At 37.1% G+C, this 27,484-nt stretch overlaps 1 protein-coding gene across 3 annotated transcripts in view; it reads right to left on the reverse strand.

Annotated features, from left to right (window-relative positions):
* Window positions 1-24,223, reverse strand: part of LOC127640483 (F-BAR domain only protein 2) — a 60,044-nt gene extending 35,821 nt beyond the window's left edge. For all 3 annotated transcript variants that reach the window (XM_052123096.1, XM_052123086.1, XM_052123091.1), the window contains exons 1-7: window positions 24,023-24,223; window positions 10,207-10,298; window positions 7,297-7,371; window positions 5,663-5,804; window positions 4,257-4,409; window positions 1,995-2,099; window positions 1,197-1,295 (exon numbers count right to left, since the gene is read on the reverse strand). In XM_052123096.1, the coding sequence (XP_051979056.1) occupies window positions 1,197-1,295; window positions 1,995-2,099; window positions 4,257-4,409; window positions 5,663-5,804; window positions 7,297-7,371; window positions 10,207-10,298; window positions 24,023-24,055 (699 nt within the window). In that variant the 5' untranslated portion in view covers window positions 24,056-24,223. The remainder of the gene's footprint in view (window positions 1-1,196; window positions 1,296-1,994; window positions 2,100-4,256; window positions 4,410-5,662; window positions 5,805-7,296; window positions 7,372-10,206; window positions 10,299-24,022) is intronic.
* Window positions 24,224-27,484: the final 3,261 nt, after the last annotated feature.

Below are 27,484 nucleotides of genomic sequence, written 5' to 3' on the forward strand. Positions count from 1 at the left end.
GGAATGGTGCAAAGTATGATATGTCTTCCACATCTCCACCGCTGAGTTGATGTATTCTTTTTTTAGTTGCCATTTTCTGCATATGTTTTCCAGCTTGTGTCATAAGCATATTGCATATCATAAAATGTGTGTACTAGTTTATCCAATTGATTCAGTCTCATTGTCCTTTTAGACTGCTTGTGGAGGGTTGAAGCTGGGTGATAGCATTTGTGGTTAAGAGTATGTTTGAACTAAGCATCGGACTGTCATCTCCGACCTGCCCAAATATTCATGATGCTGGTTGTGTAGCAGAATCGCATATACATTCAGGTGCCACGTCACTAGCATTCTGAGAAAGTAAGGATCATTATGCCTCCTTGGTTGCAGGAGAGGAACGGTTGTGGCGACAAGCTAAATGATCATTTTGCATACTGCACATGCACACAGAAACAGCATAAACATAATAACCACAGAAATATTTTCTAGAAATTCAAATATTATGTCTTTCAGGCACAAGCAGAACACAGAGTGTGTGCGTGTGGTTAGATTATAAGGAGGAAGCCCAAACCAGAGCATGCAATAGTTCTGTGGTCAATAACCAGTAAAATGCCGAGCAGAGATCTTTTTGCTGTGAGATATTGTGTGCGTAAGGCCCACTGTTACATTTGCCAGCACGGAAGTATCTTTCAATTAATAACAGGGTGTGCATATGTTCTAAATTAGTTCTGTTGCCGCTGATTTAGAGAGGACTGAAAAGGAACAATTGATCGGATACCCTTTGGCACTCATTTAATTAGCCACATGAAATGAAGTTAAAATGTGCTGGTTTGATTTCCTCTGTATATGTGAGGGTCTCTGGCGCCCTCTAAAGCTAAAAGATGATACAGCAACCAGATCTCATACTTGTGCTTAAAATCACTGAATTTCAGGCAACTGTACAGTCCAGATAACCTCACTGGAAATTAGTATCTCTGAAAACAATGATACTCAGAATTTTCTCAGTTGCATCTTAGCAACAATAGTTTTGTCTAGTTTTAAATTACTTATGCGTATTATGTACAAGACAAAATTAATGATCATTCCCTTGTGGATTGTGTAAATGCAAATGAAAAGTTCAAGCATCACCTTGAAAAAAATCACTGCCAGCAGTAGTAAAGTGTATAGTAATGTGTTTTGTGTACGTGTTTGTGTGTGCGTGTGTGCACACATACGCTCACCTCTCCGATCTGTATGTGTGTCTCTTCAACAGACTGAGAGTATGAATGGATAATCTCCTGCATGCGCAGGATATGTTCCTCTTCAACCCCCTGGAATTTCTGTAAACACACATACACAACCTTAAAATTACTTACCTTTCTGAAACAGTGCAAAAGCAGTTTAGTACTGGAGACTACTTTTAGTAAAATCTGGAAAAATTAAAAAAATGCATCAGAAGGAAGCAGATGTTTGAAAAGATACGGCATCTTTTTCCACAACAGTTATATTTGTGTGTGTATGTGTATGTCTACATCAGTCTCTTTTTGGGTGGTCTGGGTGGTTAAGAAACACACAATACACACAAACACAGAGATATTGAATATGCATGTGTGCCTTTGCATGGTTGTATGTCTGATCTACATTTTATGCTTCTCACAGACTGACAGATGTGTTTTAGAAGATTTAAGGAGAAGTGGAAAAAAAGATGAGGAAATGAGTGAAAACAAGATAATTACAGCATAAGGAAGAGCATCTGTGACCACAGGGAAAAAACAAGTTTGTGCATGTGTCTGTGGGTCAAGTAAGGAAGCATCAATAGAGCTGCATTCAAGCTAAGTGTGTTTGAGCATTTAGTGGCTCTGGTTTGGATTTGTAAGGTTTACGTGATGGAATGGGTGAGAGGGATGCTAATATAAAAGTGTGTGTGTCAGTATCTAATTTAATATTAAACAAATCAAGCAGTCTAATTTTAAACCCAAAAATTATCCAAAACCAACAACTTCAAGACATGTGTCAAGCATGCGAACACACCATCTTACCTGTGCAGTTTCTGTCATCCTTTGCTCAAATTCTGTCTTCGCAGTGGCATATTTCTCCACATATGTTTTGTAGGTCTCAGTGGCTTTTTTGACCTTCAATCCAGCCTACAAACACACAGTGCAAAATGCTCTTGAATTTGTGAATTTTACTTTGTAAAATATCTGCTAAATTGTCCATTCAAAAAGAAATTAACTATCGTCAACAATAAATTTATTTCAGATGCAATTCCTTTAGAACTCAGCACTAAAGCTTTTGAAAGCAGGAGCACAACAATAATTAGAGAATAAACTAAACATTACCCACATCTCCTAAACCACTGTGTGATCAATATACACTCACCTAAAGGATTATTAGGAACACCTGTTCAATTTCTCATTAATGCAATTATCTAATCAACCAATCACATGGCAGTTGCTTCAATGCATTTAGGGGTGTGGTCCTGGTCAAGACAATCTCCTGAACTCCAAACTAAATGTCAGAATGGGAAAGAAAGGTGATTTAAGCAATTATGAGCGTGGCATGGTTGTTGGTGCCAGACGGGCCGGTCTGAGTATTTCACAATCTGCTCAGTTACTGGGATTTTCACGCACAACCATTTCTAGGGTTTACAAAGAATGGTGTGAAAAGGGAAAAACATCCAGTATGCGGCAGTCCTGTGGGCAAAAATGCCTTGTTGATGCTAGAGGTCAGAGGAGAATGGGCCGACTGATTCAAGCTGATAGAAGAGCAACTTTGCCTGAAATAACCACTCGTTACAACCGAGGTATGCAGCAAAGCATTTGTGAAGCCACAACACGCACAACCTTGAGGCGGATGGGCTACAACAGCAGAAGACCCCACCGGGTACCACTCATCTCCACTACAAATAGGAAAAAGAGGCCACAATTTGCAAGAGCTCACAAAAATTGGACAGTTGAAGACTGGAAAAATGTTGCCTGGTCTGATGAGTCTCGATTTCTGTTGAGACACTCAGATGGTAGAGTCAGAATTTGGCGTAAACAGAATGAGAACATGGATCCATCAGGCCTTGTTACCACTGTGCAGGCTGGTGGTGGTGGTGTAATGGTGTGGGGGATGTTTTCTTGGCACACATTAGGCCCCTTAGTGCCAATTGGGCATCGTTTAAATACCACGGCCTACCTGAGCATTGTTTCTGACCATGTCCATCCCTTTATGGCCACCATGTGCCCATCCTCTGATGGCTAGTTCCAGCAGGATAATGCACCATGTCACAAAGCTTGAATCATTTCAAATTGGTTTCTTGAACATGACAATGAGTTCACTGTACTAAAATGGCCCCCACAGTCACCACATCTCAACCCAATAGAGCATCTTTGGGATGTGGTGGAACGGGAGCTTCGTGCCCTGGATGTGCATCCCACAAATCTCCATCAACTGCAAGATGCTATCCTATCAATATGGGCCAACATTTCTAAAGAATGCTTTCAGCACCTTGTTGAATCAATGCCACGTAGAATTAAGGCAGTTCTGAAGGCGAAAGGGGGTCAAACACAGTATTAGTATGGTGTTCCTAATAATCCTTTAGGTGAGTGTATTTCCAGATGTTTGTTTCTCTGTTCTGTGCAAATCAGTGCAATAATGGGCACAAGCCCTTTTTACATGTTGTTTGACATGTAATCACAAATTAACTCTCCCCCTGCTTTGTGCGTGCAGTTGTAAAAGAATTTCGTGATTGTAGCTTCAGTCGGGAAAGAATGGTTGTGTAGTTGATACACAGAATTTGCGATAAGTCCTTTAGTGCACGCACCAACACAACTGAAAACAAAAGTGTGTGCAAGGCACCAACTGCAAGTCATATAACGTGCTTGACTTTAGTCTAGGGCAGTGATTCTCAACCTTTTTGATTCTGAGGCTAAATCTAAAAGTGAATCTAAAAGTGTCAATACATTAAAATACTTATGATTAATTTTGTGATTCCAGACTTTTCAGGAACGGTCAGTTTACATGTTGTAGACCTATATCATGATTTTAACTAATTTCAGCATTTAAATTAAGTTATCATATTTCAATATAACTTATTTATAAAAATTTGAAGACCCCCTTGGAAGTTTGCGGAGGCCCCCAAGTGGGTCCCCTCCCCCTGGTTGAGAACCAATGGTCTAAGGCACAAATAAGATCGGTGAGGGATTCCTACAGGGATTCATTCTGCAACTTTAGTAGAAGTAATGCGAGTAGACTGTAGTACTCCGTTTATAAACCATTAGGCAACCAGTCATGCGTATATGTGTCTGCGTGTGCACCTTGTCCAGGTCTCTTTGTGCGGCTCCTTCTTTACGCATGCGCTCTTGCTCAAGGGACTTGTTGGTGTAGTTCTCTTTGCTTTTCTGTAAGGCCTGTGACACACTCTGGATATTCTGTACAGCCTCCAGTGTGGATGCAACCTCCTCCTTTGTCTGCAAGCCACAGAAACCAGAAGAGTAAAAATGTTTTATTATTTGCTAGTTCAAAATTTACTCAAAAGTCATGCATTCACATTTGCTTGTTCTTTAATAAAAAAAAACTTCTGTACTTACAGTACAAATAAAATAATAATATATCCCAGTAACAGAACATGTTTCAGTCAGATTTCAAACAAATAAGATGACTTCACAAAGAATAGACAATAAATCATCAAGACATGTTAGCAGGAGGTCACAGATTTGTTTTTATTTTTTAGGGTGAAATATGACCCTTATGGGTTTCAGTGAAATGCACACATTAATACTTATAACTCCCAGATCATTAACACAAACCTAACCGAATCAGTGAAGTGTGCATACATACAAACAGCAACAACAACAAAACAAAAAAAGACATGAGAAACTCTGAAGACACAAACCGAAGACAATCAAAAATCGTATGTTTAATCACATTAATTTGCTTAAGTCATCATGTGCATTTAATATAAGCAGCTAGTGTTATTGTAAGACCAAACACTGTTTCTCTGCACATGCACAAAAACATGGTCACTCCAGAGACTTGGGTTCTCTTTCTATAAAAAAAATTGCAGAGTCAGCCCTCCCACTTCCCCCTTATTCTGGGCAGAAACAGCAGACAAACAACTGAATCAGACGAGTCAGATCCTTTTCACAGAAATTTATTTTGAGTCCGCTTGCTTCACTGAGTTCAATCCATGACATCAGAGAGCTCATTTAAAAGAATAAGAAATGTGCAAAAAATTATTAAAACAAATCTAAATGAGGATCAAATAAAGGGTAACAAGTGATTCAGTGATCTCATTTATAAAAAACAAAAGCTTTGTGTGAACAATTCTCAGCTGATAAAAGAAAACCCATTCTTTTCTTCAAATGAAAACAATACATTAAAACTATAACTAAATCAAAAAGTATAATATACTAAAATCCTAATACAGTGGGGACTTAATTTTATTTCAGTCCAAATACTTCTATTCCCCGCTTTATATGATAGTCCTTCCAATGTTTTTAAAAGCGCTACAATCAAAAGGAAAACAGTTGCCTTTAAAGTTTTAGCTTAGAGTACTTACATACCAGAGCCTTTTTTTTTATTTTGGGTTTTTAAGTACTGCAGATTGACTCAATTAGTTGAAAATATGAATAATTGGGTTCATACTTTGCTATGTGGCATGCCATGAGCAAACTAACATGGATTATTAATCAAAAACCAAAGATAATGGCAGACTCCATACCTTCTTATGATTTTTGGCTTGTTCCTCCACATATTTCTGGACTTCCTTGATGAGCTCTTGCAGCTTGCGAACCAGCTCCATGTGACATGCTGCCAGTTTCTCCGTGGACTGTTTAAACACATCCCACACCGGTGCAAACGTCCTGTGGAAGAAATTTTAATTTCATTATCTTCTCAAGACATAATGCTCCTCGCATGTAGCATGTAACATGATTTATGATTTAACACCGTGGTCTGTTTATTCTCTCAATATCAAATGTATCCTCTGCTCCTGTGTGTTTTACATGGCTCTATACTAGCAAATACAAAAGGTTAATGATACTATAATGTCTGTAATGACAATATACTAGACGAGGGTGTGGAAATCATGTTTAGTGGAATGAAGTACTGTATACCAGTGAAAAGCATACAGTGCTATGAAAAAGTATCTGCCCCTCTTGATTTCTTCTATTTATGTGTATTTTTTCATACTAAATGGTTTTAAATCTTCAGACGAGATATAACATAAAACAAAGGCAAACACAAAATAATTTTCAAATATATATATATATATATATATATATATATATATATATATATATATATATACACACATTTGAAAACTATTTTATGTTTTTATTCACTTTTTCCAACTGTTGATTTCATTTCTAGTGAGAAAGTAATATTGTAGTTACTAAATATACACTTGTTTATCGCCAAAATTCTTCTGATTTTGTTCTAGATTTTTAGACCATTCAGTCCAAACGAACCACAATGAAGTAGACACGTTACCTTTAGTGGACACTAGATGGCGATAATCAGCTGCTGGTATTCTAGCAATGATGTGCCGTAATGCTGCCTTGGTAATCTGTCTGAAACCAGAAGTTTCTGGAGGTACCTTGGTACCTGAACACTGTCTGTTGATTAATTGACTGATAGGGCAGCAAGGCAACAAGACAGCTACCTTTGGTTTCAGATGCAGTCAGTGGCTCTCACCGTGGTTCTTTGGAGTCCCAGAGCCTTTGAAATAGCATAGTAACCCTTCCCAGACTGGGGAAGTCCTTCCCAGACTTTGAACACAGTTGGTATTGAATAACTTTTTTGTTTCAATAAATAACATTATAACAATAAAAAAAAAAAACTCAGATTGCACTTTTGATTGAATTTTTTAAACTATTTAGTATGAGATAAACACAAAAACAGAAGAAATCATGATGGGAGCAAATACTTTTCCACAGCACTGTACTTTTATTTCACACAAAGCACCTACATACCCCCAAATAGTTATTATACAAACTTTGGCTATTCTTATACTATTAATAATGAAAACAATGAGTTAATTGCTTGCTTACTGCAGATTTTTTTGAACTAGCTTATGAAGTTCTTCCTGACTGGCAGTGACAATATGTCTTGCATTAACAGTGAAAGCAAGGAAAGTTGGCCATAATAACATTTATATAGAATAAAATCTTTTTTTAAAATTCTAACAGGTAAATTATATTCAAATGTGCACAAGGAACAGCTGCTTTTTTATTGTTTATTATTTATTTAATTTTGATGGTACGGATGGAGTTTGAGAGAAATTGAAATTATGTGGATTTTCCAGCTCATTATAAATACATTATTATTAAAGGTCCATAATGAACACACACTCACCCTAGTTGAGAAAAGTTGCTGGCAGTCTTGGCCATTTTGGTCATTGATCTTGAATATGCCTCCTCTATGGTGGCTCTGAGAAAAGATTGGGTGTCAATAAGCAATCAAACCTTAATAATGAAATATCAGAACTTCCTGCTTATTCTTACACATAAATCTTCCCAAAACCCCTTAATTGATTTTATTAAAACCTTCAGAATATTTTTGATCTCACAAACATTTACAGAATCACATACAAAACATTGTTTCCAAAATAAGTTGTGCTTTGTTGAAAATGCTGGTTTAAAAATGTTTCATGTTATGATATTGTTTTAAATACTGTAGGATGCACAATTACAAGCCATTAAAATAGGAAGATATCACAAATAAAACGTCACACTGCATCCAGAAGGGGGAGACAGATACGCTCCATTTGTGGCTCAGTGATTATATTTTTATAATTTATTTGACATTTTACAGCAAATATCTCACAAAATCGATCACCGACGAACAAGAAAAAATTAATAACTCAAAATACCATTGGCATCTAAAAGAACCACCACATAACTCGACAGTAAAATTTCTAGTCCAAAAGATATGTGGGAGATATGAATCAGCCAGGCGGGGTGACGATTGCAACATTCCACTGTCAGTCATAACTTCAGAAAGTTCAAAGTCTTTCTAACTAGTCAGTCCACTGTCGGCCATCTTTGGAATGCTCTCGGGAGGCTATTTCCAGTCATAATAGTGCAGCTCCTATCAACTTGAATGGAGAAAGACCTAAATCTCAAAAATGGTTGGTCAAGATTACGATCAAAGAACATATTTCAAATCAGCAATACAATCTGATAATACTGAAATCATAAATTGTGATACTTTACCACGTAATACGCTACAAAAAATAAATAAATAAATAAATAAAAAATCACGACTTGTATAGCAAATGCGCATGCGCATTCTAGAGATGATTGACAGGTGATGTCTGTATCTAAAAGGTGATTGGTTCTCATAACTGTAAGACAGGACTTCCTTTCTACGTCCGTTGACCGTGGTCGTGTCTAGAAGGGATCCCTCCCTCTTTCTTTTTATTCAACTTCTGCACACGTGTAGTCTGTTATGTATAGTCTGTAAGTACGTTCATGAGTTAACAGCGTTTATCAAAAGAACGACACAAAGTTAAAAATCAGTTCAAGATGGCTAGCAAAATAACAACAACAAGCTCATTTTAAACAACATAAGCGTTAATTATACAGTATTAAGAAGATAGCAACATATGTGCCGTAGTGATCTACTTGAATAATCGAGAATGGGCGGCGAGCATTCCTCGTTGCTGCGAGTTCCGCAGTTTGCACACTTTTCCAGTCCAGTCCCATAGAAAAATGCAAACAATTGTGTCTCCACTCAAGACATACATCACTGAGGTGCGGATGCAATCTTGGTTAACTAAAATGTAAAATTGCCTATGGGCGGATTAGAACCCTTACCTCTTATGCACGGGGCAACTTAGTCACCACAAGATCACCCAGTCAGACTTGTACTACACTGGCACTAATTGATGTATTTCTCCACTGACTTACAATATCTCATGATTGAAAGTTTGAATTTGAATCAGGATAGGGGCAAATTCTTTTTCACATCACTGTATATCACTTTAACAAGACTAAACTTTAAAATGTTAAAATGAATAAAAACTCTGTAATCGTTTAATAATTTCTAAAGCATTTCATTTTATTTCTGTTTGCCATGGGACACAAAAGGAGTTCAGAATATGCCAAAAAACCAAATCAACCACAAAAAGCACCACACTATAAAAATTGTTAGCAACAATCAAAATCGTCAGACTGCTTTCTGTGAAGAACAGACCCAAATTCAAGCCTTAATTTCACCTCAAAAAACATTATGACCAGTGGTTTTATGGCAGTGATGTCGAATGCTCATTGACTCTCAAGTGAAGGTCTCGTGACTGTTTGCCATATGCCGTATTCTGCGATGTATATGTTTGAATGAGGTATCAGTGTCGTATGGAGTGCATCAGGAAAAGATTTACAGTGATTAATAATTTAAATTTCACTCTCTACCTCATACAATGCAATTGAATTCCATAAGGGAGCACATTGATGCAGCGCATCAACCTTTGGACTACTTTTGTACAGAATTTTGCAGTTTTTCTGAATAAAAATTTGTGATTACATTTATCTGCCTGTTAAATATTTGATATGCTTAATAAATTGTTATGGTTAGGTTTAGGAGTAGATGTGGGATTAGCAGCTGTAAAATATATATATATTAATATATTGAATACAAAATATTTGTAATGGATTCATCAATATTTTACGTTTCTAAAGCTGTAAATACTTTCATAAAAAGTCTATATTGTACGTTTTAGTGTCTATCCAAACATACACACGTATGTTTAAATGTTACAAATATTAACGTACAAATAGCTACGCATACTAATGAAATCAGGCTGATTTAACTGAAACAGTGTAAGTCCATACACATGACAATACTTGAGTTTGCTGCCTCATGGAAATGTGAACCGGCCTGGGCAGAGCACCGCCACTACCTATGTGCATATTACACAGTCTGCGTATGGCACCAACTCCCTAGAGGGGCACTATCTTTCCCTAGGGGGGCACCAGAAGCTCCACTGGCTGCCCTTCCTTGGATGTTATTTGTTATTCAAGGACCAGATAGCAGTCACAGAACACAGACTAAATACCCCACCACCACCATAATAATTTGCTTTATTATGGACAACAAACAAAAAACCCAGACAAAAGTTAATTTACATCTATAGTTTTTTTTAAAAGATGACCACCTGTGTGTGTCTACAGGCTGTTATGAATGAAGAATAACATTAGAGCTCTCTCTTAATAAATGAGCACTCACCAAAATAGTTTACATAGTTAAGAAAAAACACAGTATTACCTTTCTCTGATGAAGTCTGCTAACTCCTTGCTGGATATCTGGCCATGTTTCATGTTATGGTACAGAACATCAAATCCATTGTTTTTTTCGCCCTGCCAAAAATGAAAGAAAAAAGAATGAAATGAATCAAAAATGTTTTGCACTTGATAAACAAAGCATCTCCAGATTTGTTCTCTAACAAATGCTAAAAACACAAAGCAAAGAAACAGAGCCCCACAAAACTGCAAACCAGCACTGGTGCTAGTATACCGTTTTAGGTTTTCCAACAATCAATGCCGTCATGGTCTGAATGGCAACAAGCTGACTCTTTAAGGCAGAATGGTCTACCATGTTCATGCGTGACATAATTTCCTTGTTTTTTTTTTGCCAGTTTTAAGTAGAGTAAGTCTGTGCTTTAAGCTTGGTCTGCACTGTGTGTAAAGGGTTCCATAGTAACCACAATGGTACCAGTGTCCAATATCAGCTTCTTAAATATGCAAGCGGTAAACTAATGCATTATTCAGATTTGAAGCGAAGCCAAATCCATCCTCTAATTTTTGAATATACAGAAACTCTATATTTTTGAAAAAGTGTGGTTTAGTTTTAATAAAAGCATCCAATTATTTTTTTGGGCATGCATATTTAGATACAGATCAAGACAGAGCTAGAGAAAGAAGAGCCTGCAGAAACACAGACAGTCACAAACACGCACATGCTCCTTGGTGCAGCATAAATGGATGCCTTTAAGAAATGGATGCGATTAAGATTAAACTTTATGCTGACTGCATTTAACCAGCTGTGACAACAGACAAGTCTAAAATCAGAACTTTATTTTCTGTCTCTTCCTATTCAACTGTGTGCTTACTAAGCATTAGGGACTAAAAACGGTTCAAGGAACGAAAACCCAAAAAGATCAATACGAATGTAACCAAAAACTGGAACAAAGTGATTTTCAATTTTTCCATAGTGAAAACATATTTTTAAATGCTAGTAACCAGTAATAACTGGTTAATTTTGTTCTAATAATTTTTTCATGAAACTAAAGGCCAAAGGGTTTATCACTGTAAATTTTTGGAGCTACACCACTTTATGTTGCCTGAAAAAAAAGGAAACTGCTGCATCACACATTTCTTTGCCTAAATGCCTGTTGAAGATGTCACATTCTGTGAATGAAGACCTTTTTAATAACTATAAATAAAAACTAAATATACATTTATTGTCGATTTCTATGTCGATAAAACCACCACACAGGAAATAATTGTTTTGCTTTTTTTGTTGAGGCAAGTGGCTTACATTGGGCTTGTTTTTCCAGACCAGGTCACTTGTTTCTCTTACGAGATCTGGCCACACTGCAATTGGTATTTCACCCACCCCTTAGCTCATAGTACTGTCATTTTAAAAGAATGTTATTAACCGTTCTTTTATTTTGTTCTAACCAGTAACCATTTGGAAAGGAGGCTACAGAACTTCTGAACCCCCCAAAAATACTGTTTTTGCTCAGAACGAACCAAAAAGAAAAACATTTTGTTTTTAGTCCCTGCTAACCATATCCACCCTAAGTGACTATTAATAAATCTGGCATCTATACCAATGTATAAAAACACAAAAGACATAATATTTTTTTTTTACCCAAGCAAATAAATTACTTTTAATACAAGGTTCATCAAATTAATGACTCAAAAACCATTGTTAGATTGGTGTGAGCACTACATACTTAAAATGAATTAACCTACTTAATAAACAAAAGATAAGTTTTTACTGTCTTTCTGAGACATTCACATCAGCTTTTGTGGACACAGCAAATATCATGCATGTATGTGTATTTCTGGTAGATCATAGACAACCAAGATTTATGTGTGATTGTGTTATTATGGATCACTCTCTCTGTGTTAAAAATTGGACAGCAACAGGAGGGCAATGTTCTACAGAAGTGGCCAGGGAATATAAATCTATAAAAATAATATAGGGAACTAACAACAAACTCAGGAAACTGGTTTGGGCGTCTCCACATTGCACACCAGCACAATGCATACTTGTTGGTCTATGATTGGTTGATGTGCATAACCTTTACAACACATGTCCAATGACAAACTGTTATCAGTCTATAACTTGTTCAGTTTAATTTTTTTACTTATGTCTTTTGATATCTTATGCAGAGTCTCTGCAGCTGACATTAGTGTTTAATACATGCATGAATACACCCTGTGATGTATTATCCTCAGGTGAATAAATGGATAAATGGACAGATGAGTTGAAGATCATGCTCAGTAGAGCGGAGCACAGCTAAAAAAGAGAAAGTGCTATAATAACAGTGAATGTGGATTGAAGGTGAGAGACAGCAAAAAAAAAGGTGTGAAATGCAACAAAAGCACTCACTGACATCCAAATCACACACTAAAACACAAACTGAAACTTGTTCTTTAAAGAAACAAGAAGTGTCAAATCTGTGTGTATCTGTGACCGGTTACAAATCATAATTCAGGTAAACAATCTAATAAGGACCATACGGTGAGGGACAATGTGATGCATACACTAGCACATAGATAGAATTTGATCATTTCAATGTGAGAAAATGCTTACTGACTCCAGTGTTGTATGGTATGGCTTGGAGTATGTTTGTGTGCATCTCTGATGGGGATTTAATACACAATCAGAATCAAGGGTCCAACCAAACTGAATTCATATTTAAGCCAAAACAAACACCACAAGACAATGCACAAAGGAACAGAGAGTGTTTATTTGCTTGTTTAAACAGCTAGGAAGACTGGTCTCACAAACAAACTAAGTTTTTATTCCAAGCTAATGATTATTGTTACACTCAAACCCTCACAGAATCCTGTCGACATTATTAGATTAACAGCAAAACATGATTTGGCCAATTTATGAGCTTTTGAACTAGTTGATTGAGAATGAATCGATCCCTAGCCCTACTATAACCACAACTAGAGGATGCTGGTAGTTGAGGACATTTTGGGCCTACAATGAAAATCAAACTAGCAGAGCACACAGACACACACACAATCTTCTCCTTTCTTGGAATCTCTTATCAAGATTGCCTACTTGGCAAGGTTGTTGTATTTGCCAAAGCAAATATTCCACTAAAAAAATAAACTCCCACAGTCTTGTTCTTAAGGAAAGGAATTCTGGATCCCTTCAGGTTTTTCTACCCTCCATTTGCATAACAAACTTTGAACAGCATCTTAGGGTGTGTTCACACTTGGCAGGTTTGGTTAGATTAAAATGAACTCTGGTGCGATTGCTCTGTTAATGTGGTTCATTTGAACAATTGTGAACGCTGCCATCCGGACTTTGGTGCACGCCAAACAAGCGGACCGAGACCCCCTGAATAGTGGGTCTCGGTCCACTTCCAAACTAGGAAGTAATTTGCCTTTAATACTGACCTCAAGCATACCTGGTTCTTCTCATCATAGGAAATATGTTGCCCATTAGCATTCGGTACTGGCATCTTAACCAACGTCAGCTGTCCTTGCAGCATATCTTCATTTGTGTGTGCAACGGAGGAATTTCTGGTGCTGTTTTGACTCCTTTACACATTTTATTAACTCTTCGTTTGTTCTCAGCTGTTAAAAATACCACCATATATACATAAATCCAATGAGTGCATTTAGCCCAGCAGCCAGCATTATTTTGGATGTTCAGCAAGTTCCGTCACAAAATATACATCATAAAAGCTGTCCAATCAGGTTGTGAACTTATCCTTATGCCTTTTGTTTTTTATCTTTAGGTTCGGTGTTAAAAATGCCAGTGTGAAAGCTAAGCGCACTAGGACTGTGAACACACTCTTAAAGTGCAGCACTACAAAAATTCCTTAAACTATAATATTTTCCCTAAATGCCTTTAAATAGATATTTCCAAATGTCTTTTTGCAGGTGAGATAAAACAGCTAGGGCTTAACTACAGTGGTTTACTCCCCAGCCATCTGATTAGCATAACACATTAAGGTTTTATAATTATTACAAAGAATGCAAATCAATGTGTTAAAATTGGCATAGCTGCCATCGTCTGACTTCTTGCTTGAATCTTGAAACTCTGCTTGAGTTTTGTTTTGTAGTAACATTAGTATGCGTTACGTGACTCTTGACTAAGTGATGAAGACCAGGAAAGAGCAGTTCTACTTTCCCTCACAGAGATACATAAGATTTAGGCTACTTTTTCAAACTCAGACATTGCACAGTGTCTTTTACAACTTAAATAATTTGTAATTAGACTCTCAAGTCATCTTTATTTCTAAGGCACATTTAAAAACAACAGTTGAACCAAAGTGCCATACAATTTCACAACAAGGTGCAATAGTATACACAAATATATAAAAACAATCAAAATAAAATCCCATAAAAGGAAACATCAGTAAGCACCATATAAAAAAACATCACTTAAATGGTATCAACAGATAATGCGTACAGATAAGATTTAAAACTTTCTCGAGATGGGGTAGACCTCACGTGAGAAGGAAAAATTTTCCAGATTTTGGGGGCAACAACAGAAAAACTTGATCTCCTTTCGACTTACAACGGCAGTTGGGAACCGATAGAAGTTGATTACAAGAACTCAGTGTTCTAGGAGGCGAGTATGAGTGCAAAAGGTAACAAATTTATTGTGGAGCATGATTAGACAGGGCCCAGTACACATAGATCAGAATTTTAAAGTAAATTCTAAACCTGAGAGGAAGCCAATGAAGCGAAGCCAGTACAGGGGCAATGTGATCCTGTTTTTTGTTTAGTTTTTTTTGGACCATCTGCAAACGAGATAGAGCAGACTGAGGCAAACCAACAAACAAAGAGTTACAATAATGCAGCCATGAAGTAATAAGCACATGTATCAAAGTTTTAAGGTCTTTACTGGACCCCTAGCTGGGCTTCAAAGGCAGAGGATGTCACGGTAGGGCCAAAATGTCATTACAGCCAACTGAGACAGGGTGTAACACAGTATCAATAGTCTTAAAAAGCACTTTAGGCCTATTTGCATTTTCATTAATTGATTTAGAGAGCAAAGTAGATTTGGCCAATTTTACTCATTTTTGATAGTTAGTTAAACAAGCCATTAACATTTCATATGAGACCATAAGTTTATCTTTCTTCGACTTATGCTCAGCCTTTCTGCACTCTTGTCTGAGAGAGTGGGTAGTATCATTTAACTGAGGCTGAGAGGGACTCTAACCCTTAGCTCTGCTGGGCTTAACAAGAGCAAAGTCTAAAGTAGGAGAACATGATTTGTTAAAAATTCAACCAGCTCCTCAGTTTCCAAACCAGAGACAAAAGAGTCTGAAAATGTGCATGATAGTAGTTTGCAAATTGACTAACAGGAGAGGAATGAATGCCCCTACAGAACAATAAAGACTGCAAACTAGCATAGATAGGCCGGGAGCCAACAGTCAAATACAATTGAAAAATTATCAGAAATACCAATATTAGAAATCTCAAGATTGTTTACAGAAAATCCATAAGACAAAACCGGATCAAGTGTGTGACACAAATTATGAGTAGGACCAGAGACTGATTGTGTAAAATTTAAGGATTCTAAATGGCATACAAAATCTTTCATCAGAGGTTTAGATGGACAACAGAGGTGGATGTTAATGTCACCGAAAATCAGCAGAAAATCTGTAAAATTGATGGATGAAATCCTTGTTAAATTTAGGAGGTCTGTAAACCAAAGCACATAGCACAAGACCGACAGTTGAAGACAAAATTGTTAGCCCCCCTATGAAATTTCAATTCTTTTTCAAATATTTGCCAAGTGATGTTTAACAGAGCAAGGAGGTTTTTAACACAGTATTTCTTAATATTTTTCCTCTGGAGAAAGCCTTATTTCAATTTGCCTGGAATAAAAAAAAAAATATGAAAAAAAATAAATAAATAAAACTGCAAAAGGTCAATATTATTAGCCCCCTTAAGTAATTATCTGTTTGATTGGCTACAAAATCAACCACTATTATCCAATGACTTGCCTAATTAACCTAACCTAACCTAAACTAATTAATCCCCCAATGAAAGTTGCACATCAAACTGAGGATTAGTATCTTGCAAAACAACTAATGAAGTAATATAAAACTGTCATCATGGCAAAGACAAAAGAAATTTGTTTAGACTTGAGAAAAATTATTGTTAATGCTCACAAAGCAGGAGAAGGACACCTGAAACGTTTATCAAAGTGTTTCAGGTGTCAAGAACTGCCGCAAGAAGTTTGAAGAGACCCACACAGTGGAGAACAAGACTGGAAGAGGCAGGAAACGAAATATTTCAAAAACCTTGGAAAGAAAACTGGTGAGAGAGGTTTCTAAAGACCCAAGAACAACTGCCAAGACACTAGTGAATGATTTAGCCAAGTCTGGGATAGATGTCTTAATGAAGACAGTCACTAGAGCCCTGCACAGGAATGGACTGCAAGGTTGCAGACCAAGAAAAACTCCACTTTTGAAGAAGAAACACCTCCAAGCTATACTGAAGTTTGCCAAGGACAACTTAGAGAAAAATGAAAAAGAAATGTTTGGAGAAAGAAAGGAGAGGTTCTCAACCCAAAGAACACCATTCCCACAGTGAACCATGGCGGTGGGAGTATAATGCTGTGGGGATGTTTCAGTGGGTCTGGAACTGGGAATCTCATCAGGGTCGAAGGAATCATGAAAAAGGAAGACTACGAGAAGATTTTGAAAGACAACCTCAGGCAATCTGCAACAAAACTTGGTTTGGGTTGACATTTCATCTTCCAGCATGATAACGACCCAAAGCATACCTCACTTCTGGTGAAGAACTACCTCTAAACAAGCAAAGTGAACATCCTTGACTGGCCTGCACAAAGCCCAGACACTATTGACTATTAACATCAGAGGGCTAATAATTTTGACCTGTAGATTTTTTTATTCTTGGTTACAATTTTATAATTTTCTAGTTGTATTAAACACTCTAAGTTGCCTAAATAAACCATTATGTTTAGATATGCAATGTTGAAAAAAAATCTTTGCCCCATTAAACAGCACTTGGGGATTGTTTGAAAAATAACTAAATATTTCATAGGGGGCTAATAATTTTGTCTTCAACTGTATGATGTCAATATTTAGTTGTACCTCAAAGCTGGAGAACAAATCAGTTGGCAACAATTTGCATCTAAAATAATTTTTAAAAACAGTAGCAACACCATCTCCGTGTCTAGATGTCCTTGGAGAGCTGAAGAACACATAGTCCAGGGGAAAACGTTCACCAAGAGAACTTAAGTCACTAGGACTGAGCCAAGCCTCTGTCACAAATACAAAGTCCAAAGAGTATGACATAAGTACGTAATTTAGATCAAAATATTTGTTCGATAATGATCTTGAATTTACTAGGGCCATCTTGACGGTAGTAGGCTCCGAGTCCATGCTAGAGCTAGGAAAAAAACACTTCAGTAAACGGAGATTATCAGAATTGACATGTCATTTCTGCGTAACCTAAGACAGAGGGATGGCAAAAAGAAGACTACATTGCCGGTATGTTGGAACTCCCGGGGGGACAAACAACACCTGCTAATGTGACTGAAGAGGCAAACCTTGCTGAACATACCATGGCCAGTGTATAATTCCCAAAGCAGCACACTGATTGTAGATTCCAGTTGAAAGACGTTATGAGGAATTCAGATGGTGTAAATCCAGGAATGAATAACTGACAACCATGTTGGAAAAAATGTCCAAGCCTGAGTTCGTAGCAGAGCAGCATATATCCAGCTGCAGATAGCATAAATAAATACAAAAAGCCAGAGCAAGCCACCAAAAATGATCCATCATTACTGGGCTTCTTCCAAGCCCGAAATTCAGATAACTTAATTCCACACACTTCAGCACAGCAACTCAAGCAACCTGCCAAGTGCTGCTTATAACTGATCTCACCAAACAGCCTGCGATGGGTGATTCAATTAATTAAATCAATTACCGGACTCAAGTAAAATAGGGCGGCCAAAGTGGGTTGGTAGATGGAAGAACCGTTCAGTCCAACAGCAAACCCAAACAGCATAACAGTCCACAATCCATAAGCAAATCAAAGCTTATTAGGCTTGAGCATTCATACCAATAAAAGGGCATATAGTCATATCAAAAACTTAAACTTTAAAATCCACTCTAAAAAAAGTCTGGATAGCAGCGGCAGTCAAACACGCAAGTGTTTGCTCAAACCGTAAGCTGAATCCCACATAAACAAATAACATCCACAAATAATATTTTTTGGGGGCAGGAAATAACAATATAACAAATATAAATGTCTGATAAAATATCCTTTCAGATAAAACAAATTTAATTCTGCACATTATAGAATTTCCTGTGATGTCCATGGAAGATTATTATGATCACTTTGCAGCTAATCAAATAGCTGACAAAAACATGTTCATTGTCTTTTAAAACATGATTTTAGGTTATTATATTTATGTTTAAATTTAGATATATTTCAAGCAGGAGGTGCTCATCTGTGGGTTGTGTGAGTCCTAATGCCTCCTCAGTATAGTGATGGGGACACTATACTGTGAAAAGGCATCATCATTAGGATGAGTCATTAAATAGAGGAACTTCTCATAAAGAGTAGGGGTGTAACCCCCATTGGCCCTAATTAATTGTGGCCTTCTAAAAAACCCCATTCATGAATTGGTTCTTTCGCTCTACTCTTTCCTCTCCACCAATAGCTGGTTTGTGGTGATGTCGTCACATCATCCGGGTGGATCATGCATACTGGATGTGGTTGAGGAGAGGCCCCTGTTCTCTATGTAAAGTGCTATGAGTAAAATGTCAGAAAAACACTGTACAAGTTTAACATTTATTAATTATTATCAAATTTTATTAATAAGTTTTATTTTTTTTATTAATTCATATTTTGAAACAACTTGTAGATTTTTGGCCAAAAAAAAATAAAAAATAATGACAAATGAATAAGTGAGCACATAAAAACAACATGCATAATTAATTATACACAAATTATATAATTTTAGATTAGATTTGGCATGCCCCACAAAATGACACTAATGTAACTGCTTGATATTCAGTCAAATACACATTAAATAATGCATCGACAAAAACATACAGAACCAAAGTAATTGAAAATCACACTGCCATATGAGAGCAAACTTCTCTCTGGTAAATCAACAATGAGCACTGCAAAAACGTTTAGACATCAAATGTGTCAAAGTTCGAATGAATCCCATTTACCACAACTACGAATTGCTCACATGACCTTCTGAACTTCCCGTTTTAGAATGGTGATTTGCCTCCATGCTCAGGACATCTGTCATACAGACGCACAGCTTTGTGTATCAATGGAAATGTACCACATGCAAATGCATTAAAATGAAAAGATTTCCAATGGCCGAATATTTCAACATGCATTGTGGCACCAGTTTAATAAAAAAGTTGTTGTATAAAAGCTTTTAAAATGTATTGATCTTTATTCATAAATAAAACAGCACCTACCTACTACATAAGTCATGTAGTAAGATCCAACTGATTTTGCATTCTGTAATTAATAATAAATTCTACATAATAAACAACCCAAAATAGGGATGTCAATTTTCAGACATTTTCATAATCGATCGTAGTGGACAATAAAGATCAATCAATCATTAACTTTAATATAGCAAAATGCTTGTGGAGGACTCCAAATAATATGTGCATGTAGCCTACTGTTTAAATATAATTTAAATTAATGCAGTTAAGAAATGCAAGAATTGGCATTTTCCTCTTAATATATTCTTAGTTCAGTGTATTTAAATATATTTAGGCTATGTTTAGTTCTATTTTGGGAATTATAAATGGGAAAGATATATCATTTGTATACATATTGGAGTTCATTAAAACTTCACGTTGTGGATCGTGGGATATTTCAGATCTTTGGACTTATTTTTTATTAGAAACGAAGTCCGATCATAACACTCTGCGTAAACACAGTACATAACCTAGGCTACTGCTTCTTTGGTGATATGGGGCTTTTCCACTGCACGGTACAACTCGACACGACTCTGCTCGCTTTTTGGGGGTTTTCCACTGTGGATAGTACCTGGTACTTTTTTTAGTACCACCTCGGTCGAGGTTCCAAGCGATCCGAGCCGATACTAAATGTGATGTCAAAACCCTGCAGATCACTGATTGGTCACAGAGAATCATCACTACCAGCGTCACTGGATTTGCGATACGGGACATAAACACACTAGTTCTAAAGTTAGCTACAGCCATAGCAGTATAATTTGTTCATATGACGAACAAAACAACGTGAAACGAAAAAGTCTTTCAGGAAGTGTCCCAACTGTTGTCCGCAAATGGCTACCACCAGACCTACCAACAGTGTAGGGAAAAGTAAAAAAAAAAAAAAAAACTACAGAAACATCAAGGAAAAGTGGAAGTGGACGCTAACTAGACAGGTGAGCAATGGGAGGGAGAGTGTCCTGGACTCAGCCAAGGCGCTGTTCGGAGTCCATGATGGAGGATGGTACCTTAACTCTATACTCTGCTTGAAAGCTTCACATTATTAGTTGACCAGCTCCTTGAAAGCTTGCTTCTAAAACAACCAGGCCAATTTAACTGTTACACTTGTGTAAAATCATCACGCAACAACTGGATTATGCAGAAAAATGAGCTAGTAGCTAACAGCTAGCGGTCGTGTTACTGTTTATTGTTTTTTTGTCCTGTTTAAAATGATGTCACGGCAGTAGAGGTGGCACAACTACGACGATCAGCCGATAATCCCACCCACGTTGAGGCGGCAGTGGAAAAGCAAGCTCAGAAAAGTAAAGCGAGTAGATTCGAGTTGAACCGTAACGTGCAGTGGAAAAGTGGCAATAGTGTGATGTCAGCTGAACGCACCTTCGTGCTTTTCTGGCAATCGCTGACGTAATTGTAGGTTGGGATGAAATGAGGAGATCAACAGTGCTTGTTTTCATGTTATACTTTAATACATTAAAGATTCATGTTAATTTATAGAGAAACAATCAAAATTTATTTTACAGTGAGCCACTTCATCTCTAATTTGTATGGCTGTAGCTTTTTCTGTGATTTGCAGAGCGCAAGACCTCTAGCAGAAGGTGACTGTATGCACAGCCTTATCAACGTCTGCTTTCATGATTACTGCGCATTTGTCCCGAAATGAATTAATCGACTATCGATAAGCTTAATCGATCAAATAATTAATGATAATTAATCGATTTTCGATTAATCATTAACACTCCTAATCCAAAATGACCTTGGTGTAGTAATTTTCAGAATAATTTTACATCTTAAAGCCCCATCTTACATAGCAGATAAAATACTATCCCATAATTTGAACACAAATGATGTAGCAGCTCATACAACACTTTACAAACAAAAAGATATCTGCTTCCTGACATCACGAGAACATCTGTTCAACATCAAATTACATGTAATGACTTTTATTAGGCTAGTCTTAATAGTCAATATTGTAATTGGAACATTTATACAATTTTGGCTATTTAATAAGAAATGTCCGAATACTTTTTGGAAAGAATGTTCGAGAAACTGAAAGACTCAAACCTGGGCTAAAAGAGGCCTTACTGAGTGATTGAGACTTTGCATTTTGCTCTGTATCCAGCTGACAACAAGAACATTTGAGACTTTACGAATGACTAAAATAATGAAACATTTTCATGAGATCTCATCAAGAACTGGACTGAAACTAAAAGGAAATAACTACAGTATGACTCAACAGGACACATTTCCATAGGCAGGTATCTTCTGACTGTAACGAGTCTTAACATTCACCAACAAAACCACCAGAGGAGAATGTGAGGCATCAGCAAAACTCAAAAGCTTGCTAGAATGGGACACAGCACACATCAGGAAATATGCAGTTACATGTTTTTGTCTGTTGGGAACAAAACGAAGAGGTTTCCTTCAAGCATTACTTTGTTGTGGGAGGTTTAGGGTAAGTTGCGCCTCTGAACCTCACACCTGCGGGTCCCATGTGCTGAAGGGCAGACAAGATACTTTTAAAGAGATGATGTCATGGCAGATACATATCTAAAGTATTTTGACAGTCTGCCCTTCCCCGCTTTCATTTCTAAAGCTTGATAATTTCAGCTTTCAACTCCTTTAAAGATAATTTGGTGTTCTGGCTCTGAGATGTCTCTCTTTCTAAGCACCACTGCTCACGTCTCTCTTTCTAAGCACCACGGCTCACTGAGGTGCAATTACGTCACCATTCAAAATTAGATTGATGGCCAGGGCTTTTAGAAATTGTAATATTGCTCTACGCTGGCTCCCAATTTTGGCAAAAGGAACTCAATTCTTGTTAGAACAATTTAATTGCTCCTCTAATACATGCACAACCTCTAAAGAAGTCAAATTAATGTAAAATTGCTAAATGGCATAAATTTTGCTTCTATGGAAGATAGTGAAGGAGTATGGCTCTTTGTGTGAGGGGGTATATGTGTGTATGTCTGTGCCTTGCATTACAAGCACACAGCTGATCATAGCGTCCCAGTTCCACTAAGCCCACAACACAAAGACTTGATTGAGAAAAGACTCAACAGCTTTGCAATTCCCACATCTTTCTTCATCTACTGGTTTTACAGTGACAGCTTCCAGTTTCTTATTTTCTTCTTGGCTCAACACATTGGTCTGCAAATTGCTGATTTAATGGTAAACATGATCTTATACTTCAGTTGTCCGAGAGGTATCTTCCAGCATGCTTACTCCTAACACTTAGTCCTCTTCTTTCACTTATGTAACCAGTAGCTTTGATTATCATAAGGATTATTAATACATGTAAAATGTACAAGTTTTTATTTTTAAAGTGACACACTTCCTGAAACCTCAAATAGATTTTTTTGTGGAAAAAAAAAAAGAGAGATAACAAACACACCTTGCATCCGCATACCAAAACACAACACCTCTTCATCCTACTTTAAAGAACACTCCAGGTTTAATACATGTTAAGCTAAATAGACTGCATTTGTAGCATAACATTGATTGCCATTAATATTAAGTTCTCTCCTTTTCTTAAAAAAAAATAAATAAATAAAATAAAAGCTGGGTTACTGAGGGGCACTTGCAATATAAGTCAATGGGACCACTCCAAAAATGCTCATTGTTTCAGAAGTATAGCTACAAGAAGTAAACTATATGTGTTAAAACGATTTTAGTGTGTCACTTTCTAACATTTTCTGAGTAAGTTATATATAAGTTTACAACGACAACATAACAGTGGCAGTAAGAAAACTATTTAAACTGAATACAGCTCAAATAACACACAAGTTTTAACAGAACAATTAATGTAATATTTTAATAAAATTATAAGATTCATTTTTCTCATTTAAAACCCTCCAAAAACGTATACTAAGAAAGAGAACGGACGGGACATAGCGCATATATCTGCTTCAAATTGCATCACGCTACACAGTAAAAACTGGAATAGAAATGCTGGCCTCCTGTTCTACTTCATTACGGAAGAACTCGAGAAGGAAAGCTTTATGATTGACAGCCATGACGTCCAATAGTGTTCCAGAATAGGATCATAAACATTCCAAGACGTTGACCGACAGCCAATCACATTGAACAGATGTGGAATCTAGTTGGCTGGCTGTGTTAGATGGAGTGTAATGAGGCCCAATCCCCGGTCTAGCTGGACGGTATTCTCCGAGAAAAGCGAGGGGGGCAACAGGCCAGTAGGCTCTACCGTGCTTGCCTCTACCATGTTTTACCGGTATGAACCCTACAACGTCCAGTGCGAATCAAAACGTGAAGAATAGACACAGAAATCAACTATATCATAACAATTTAAAGAATGACAGAGAAGTACAGTGGAATAGTTGTCTTTTAACTGCAAACCCAAAATAGAACACAGCAAAAACAACCTACCCAGAAATTTTCCAGGAAATAGGGCGTTATCATCTTGCTTTCCTCCCTTATTCACAGCGGCTCTTTTATTTTTTATTTTGATTGCCTCAGATTGCGCAGTTAATCCACAGTCCTCCCCCGATATTGTTGTGTCTGGTGTTTTTTCTCTTTTTTCCTCCTCTTCTGCTGGGTTTTCCAATGTCCACCCTCTGAACACCAGACTCCACCTCCTCACTTGCTATTCCCTTCCACTTGTTCAGTATTTCATTGAGGTAATTATTATGAAGGAAAAGCGACACTAGTGGTGGCTACAAGAATAAGTCACGGTACCCACAGTGATAAAGTGATGCTCGCTGCAGAGCAAGCTCCTCCTCGCTAGACGTCCAGCGAGGAGGAGCTACACATAAGCTCCTCCTCTCTTGACCTAGTCTAGCTCCACCTCTATGGATCTAAGTGAAGCGCCACTCATTTCGCCACCTAAAGGCTGTTAACGTTAATGCAAGACCTTCGTCAGATCGAACTTAACCTAATGAGGATTTTTTTTTTTTATTGTTGATGCGCAAAGATTAGGTCAAAGTAACCATAGACTGGAATGGAACTGGAGATGCTGGTATAGCTGATATTGCCTGACCTTCCTTTAACATTTTTCATGATTTCATGATTTTTCGGCATTGTCTCTGTGACAAACGGCATGACTAGACTATCTGTGCACCCCTGTTTTTTTCTTCCCCATGGTATTAAGGCTATTTGTGAATTTATCTCAATAATATTAAATTAATGTAATAAATTATGCTCCTAATATTCTATTTGCTTTTAAACTTGGGAACTGAGTTGCCCTTTAGGTGTGATATAAAAATACAATTATCACCTATTTGCTTGTCTTATCTGGAGTTTTCCTTTTATATGTACACTTAGGATCTCCACCGCAAAAATTAAAATAAATGCATGTACAACAATGTAGTTGTGAATTTAATTTACATGGAATATAATTTTGGATGGACTCAGTCCACATCTTAATCAAATCAATGTCTTAATCAAATGGTAATAAGTAAACTGTTCAGTAGTCTGAAACCAGCCACAAGTCACACTAAAGAAAAAAAATCAAGAGGACAAGTGTGCTCTGAGACTAGTAGCAAGGCAACCATTCCAGGAAAATTTATTAGTAGAATGGATGTGTTACTTAATTTACAATTTATTAATCACATGCTGTATTCATTTTATTTCCATTAACCTTTATTAGCTAAATGTACAGCTAACATAAAAATCAATCTTCAATAGGAACAAAATGTATAATAAGATAGAAGATACAAAACTGAATTATAGTATATTAAGTTTCAAGAACACTTTTTTTACCCACAAAACTTTAATTGGTTGAAAATACAAGACATTTTACAAACCATAAAACTACAAGACAAAACAAAGTTTACAAAACAATATTTACCCAGATCTACCCCATTAGTTCACTTGTTAAAGGTGAGGATTGTGCAGGCAAGACACACAAATATTACTTTTCATATCATATATTTCCTGCATGAAAGACTCGATGTCCTCAATTCTCTCAAAGGTGAAATGGAAGGGAGCCTGGATTTTGTCCTCATCCATTTCACCTTCATAGAAAATAGTGTCAATAAACAGGTCCCGCATTGTTATGGCCAACAAGGCATCATCCTCATTCATCCTTATGACCTGTGGTAATTGAACTATCCCAGCAAAGTGGGTTCGGTTCTCCACAACCCAGTGACAGGCGAGCAGAATCCGTTTCATCACTGCAGAGTCCTTCGTGCAAAAAGATATGACATTTCAATAATAATGTAATTAGTCAAGTGCTGCTCAAACACTTTTTGAAACAGGAAAGGTTATTACATTAACAAACAATAGTCAAACAATACATAAATATTCCCTGTACATACATGGATTCTCGTAGATGGGGTGACCTCCATGATGTCTGGCACAGATGGGGTGACCTCCATGACTTTTAGAGCTGGTTGGACCATTTGCTTGTTGACAGACTGTTGGCTTTGAAGAAAAAGTGACAAAACAGTCAAATTGGAAAACTGGAAAATCTTCCAGTGTACATTATTTTTTATTTATTACAAATGACCTGCATACTGGGAATGCACACATAAAGTATAGTTATCAGCATCATACCTTGCCAGAGGAAATGTAGTAACTGATGGCACCACCACCTCCTCATTACAGGCATGTCAGACTGATAAAAGACGGCAATTGAAAATCTTAAGCATAAAATGTTAATTGTGTTTTCAACCCTTTTTGCTGAACAAATAACCAGAAATAGGTAAAAACTCACTGCTAAAAAATCTAAGGGCTTTCAAAGGGTCACATACAGGGCATACTGAAATACAAAATCAAAACTCAGATGTTATATTAACAAATGCTGTGTTTAGCACACACAGCAATGTTATAGCAATTATAAGACCACTTACCATCAACATGAATATCCCATAGTCAGTCCCTCCAAGCTGAAGTGGTGCACCCTGTTATATTAAGAGTGGAATAAGACCATATTGTACATACAGTATATAGTGTACTTTAAATGTATTATATGATGACATTCTACTGCTGATAATAATGTTTTACATGCAACAAAGTTAAAAGCTGTACTTCACGGTCTCTCAAATACATTTTATTTGCAAAGTTTATATGATAAAACAATAACACAACACATTTAATTATTATACAATACATACAAAGTTGATCACATTGTATTATACCATGGTCAGTCTAAATACTGGATTCTGATTGACTGGAAGGTGGTGTGCATTAAAACAGTTTACTTCACAGTTAGTTCCAGTCAGTTTGCATAGATAGACACTTCGCAATTGTTTTATGGAGACATGTCTGTCTTGCTTTGGCACATGGGCAGTGCCAGGAATTCTTTTTAGAATCATATGCTGCTATTCTGCTGCCCAGTCTGCTGTGGTGTGATATCATTGGCTCATATATTGAAAAGGACTTTTTAGAAGGAGGCCCTCCAACAGTAACCTCAACAGAACACCTGCATCAGCAGCTGCTTTTTGGCGGTTTAATAAGCTTTGCTTCCTTGCGTCCCCAAATATCAAATCGCTTTAACCATTTCTGATAGAACCTCCTTCTCCAAAATGATGAATGCGGTGTCCATTCGAGGGCAGAAGAGCAAAGACTTTAGATGCATGCACTCATTAGGAAGAATTCCACTCCGGACTGCAAATTCAGTCTTGCATTCATCCAGTTCACAGATTCAGCAAAATTCAGATGAGCCTTTATGTTCTTCTGGGTTAGCAGTGGTTTTCGCCTCACTACTCGTCCATGGATGGCATTTTTGACCAGTGTGATAGTGAAGTCATGAACAGTGACCTTTATTGATGCGAGAGAGACCTGCAGTTCCTTGGATGTTGTCATTGGCTTTTTTGTGACTTCATGGATGAGTTGTCGCTACACTCTTGGAGGAATTTGGAAGGCTGGCCACTTCTAGCAAGGTTTACT

Source organism: Xyrauchen texanus, chromosome 4, assembly GCF_025860055.1.
Source record: "Xyrauchen texanus isolate HMW12.3.18 chromosome 4, RBS_HiC_50CHRs, whole genome shotgun sequence".
NCBI lineage: Eukaryota > Metazoa > Chordata > Actinopteri > Cypriniformes > Catostomidae > Xyrauchen > Xyrauchen texanus.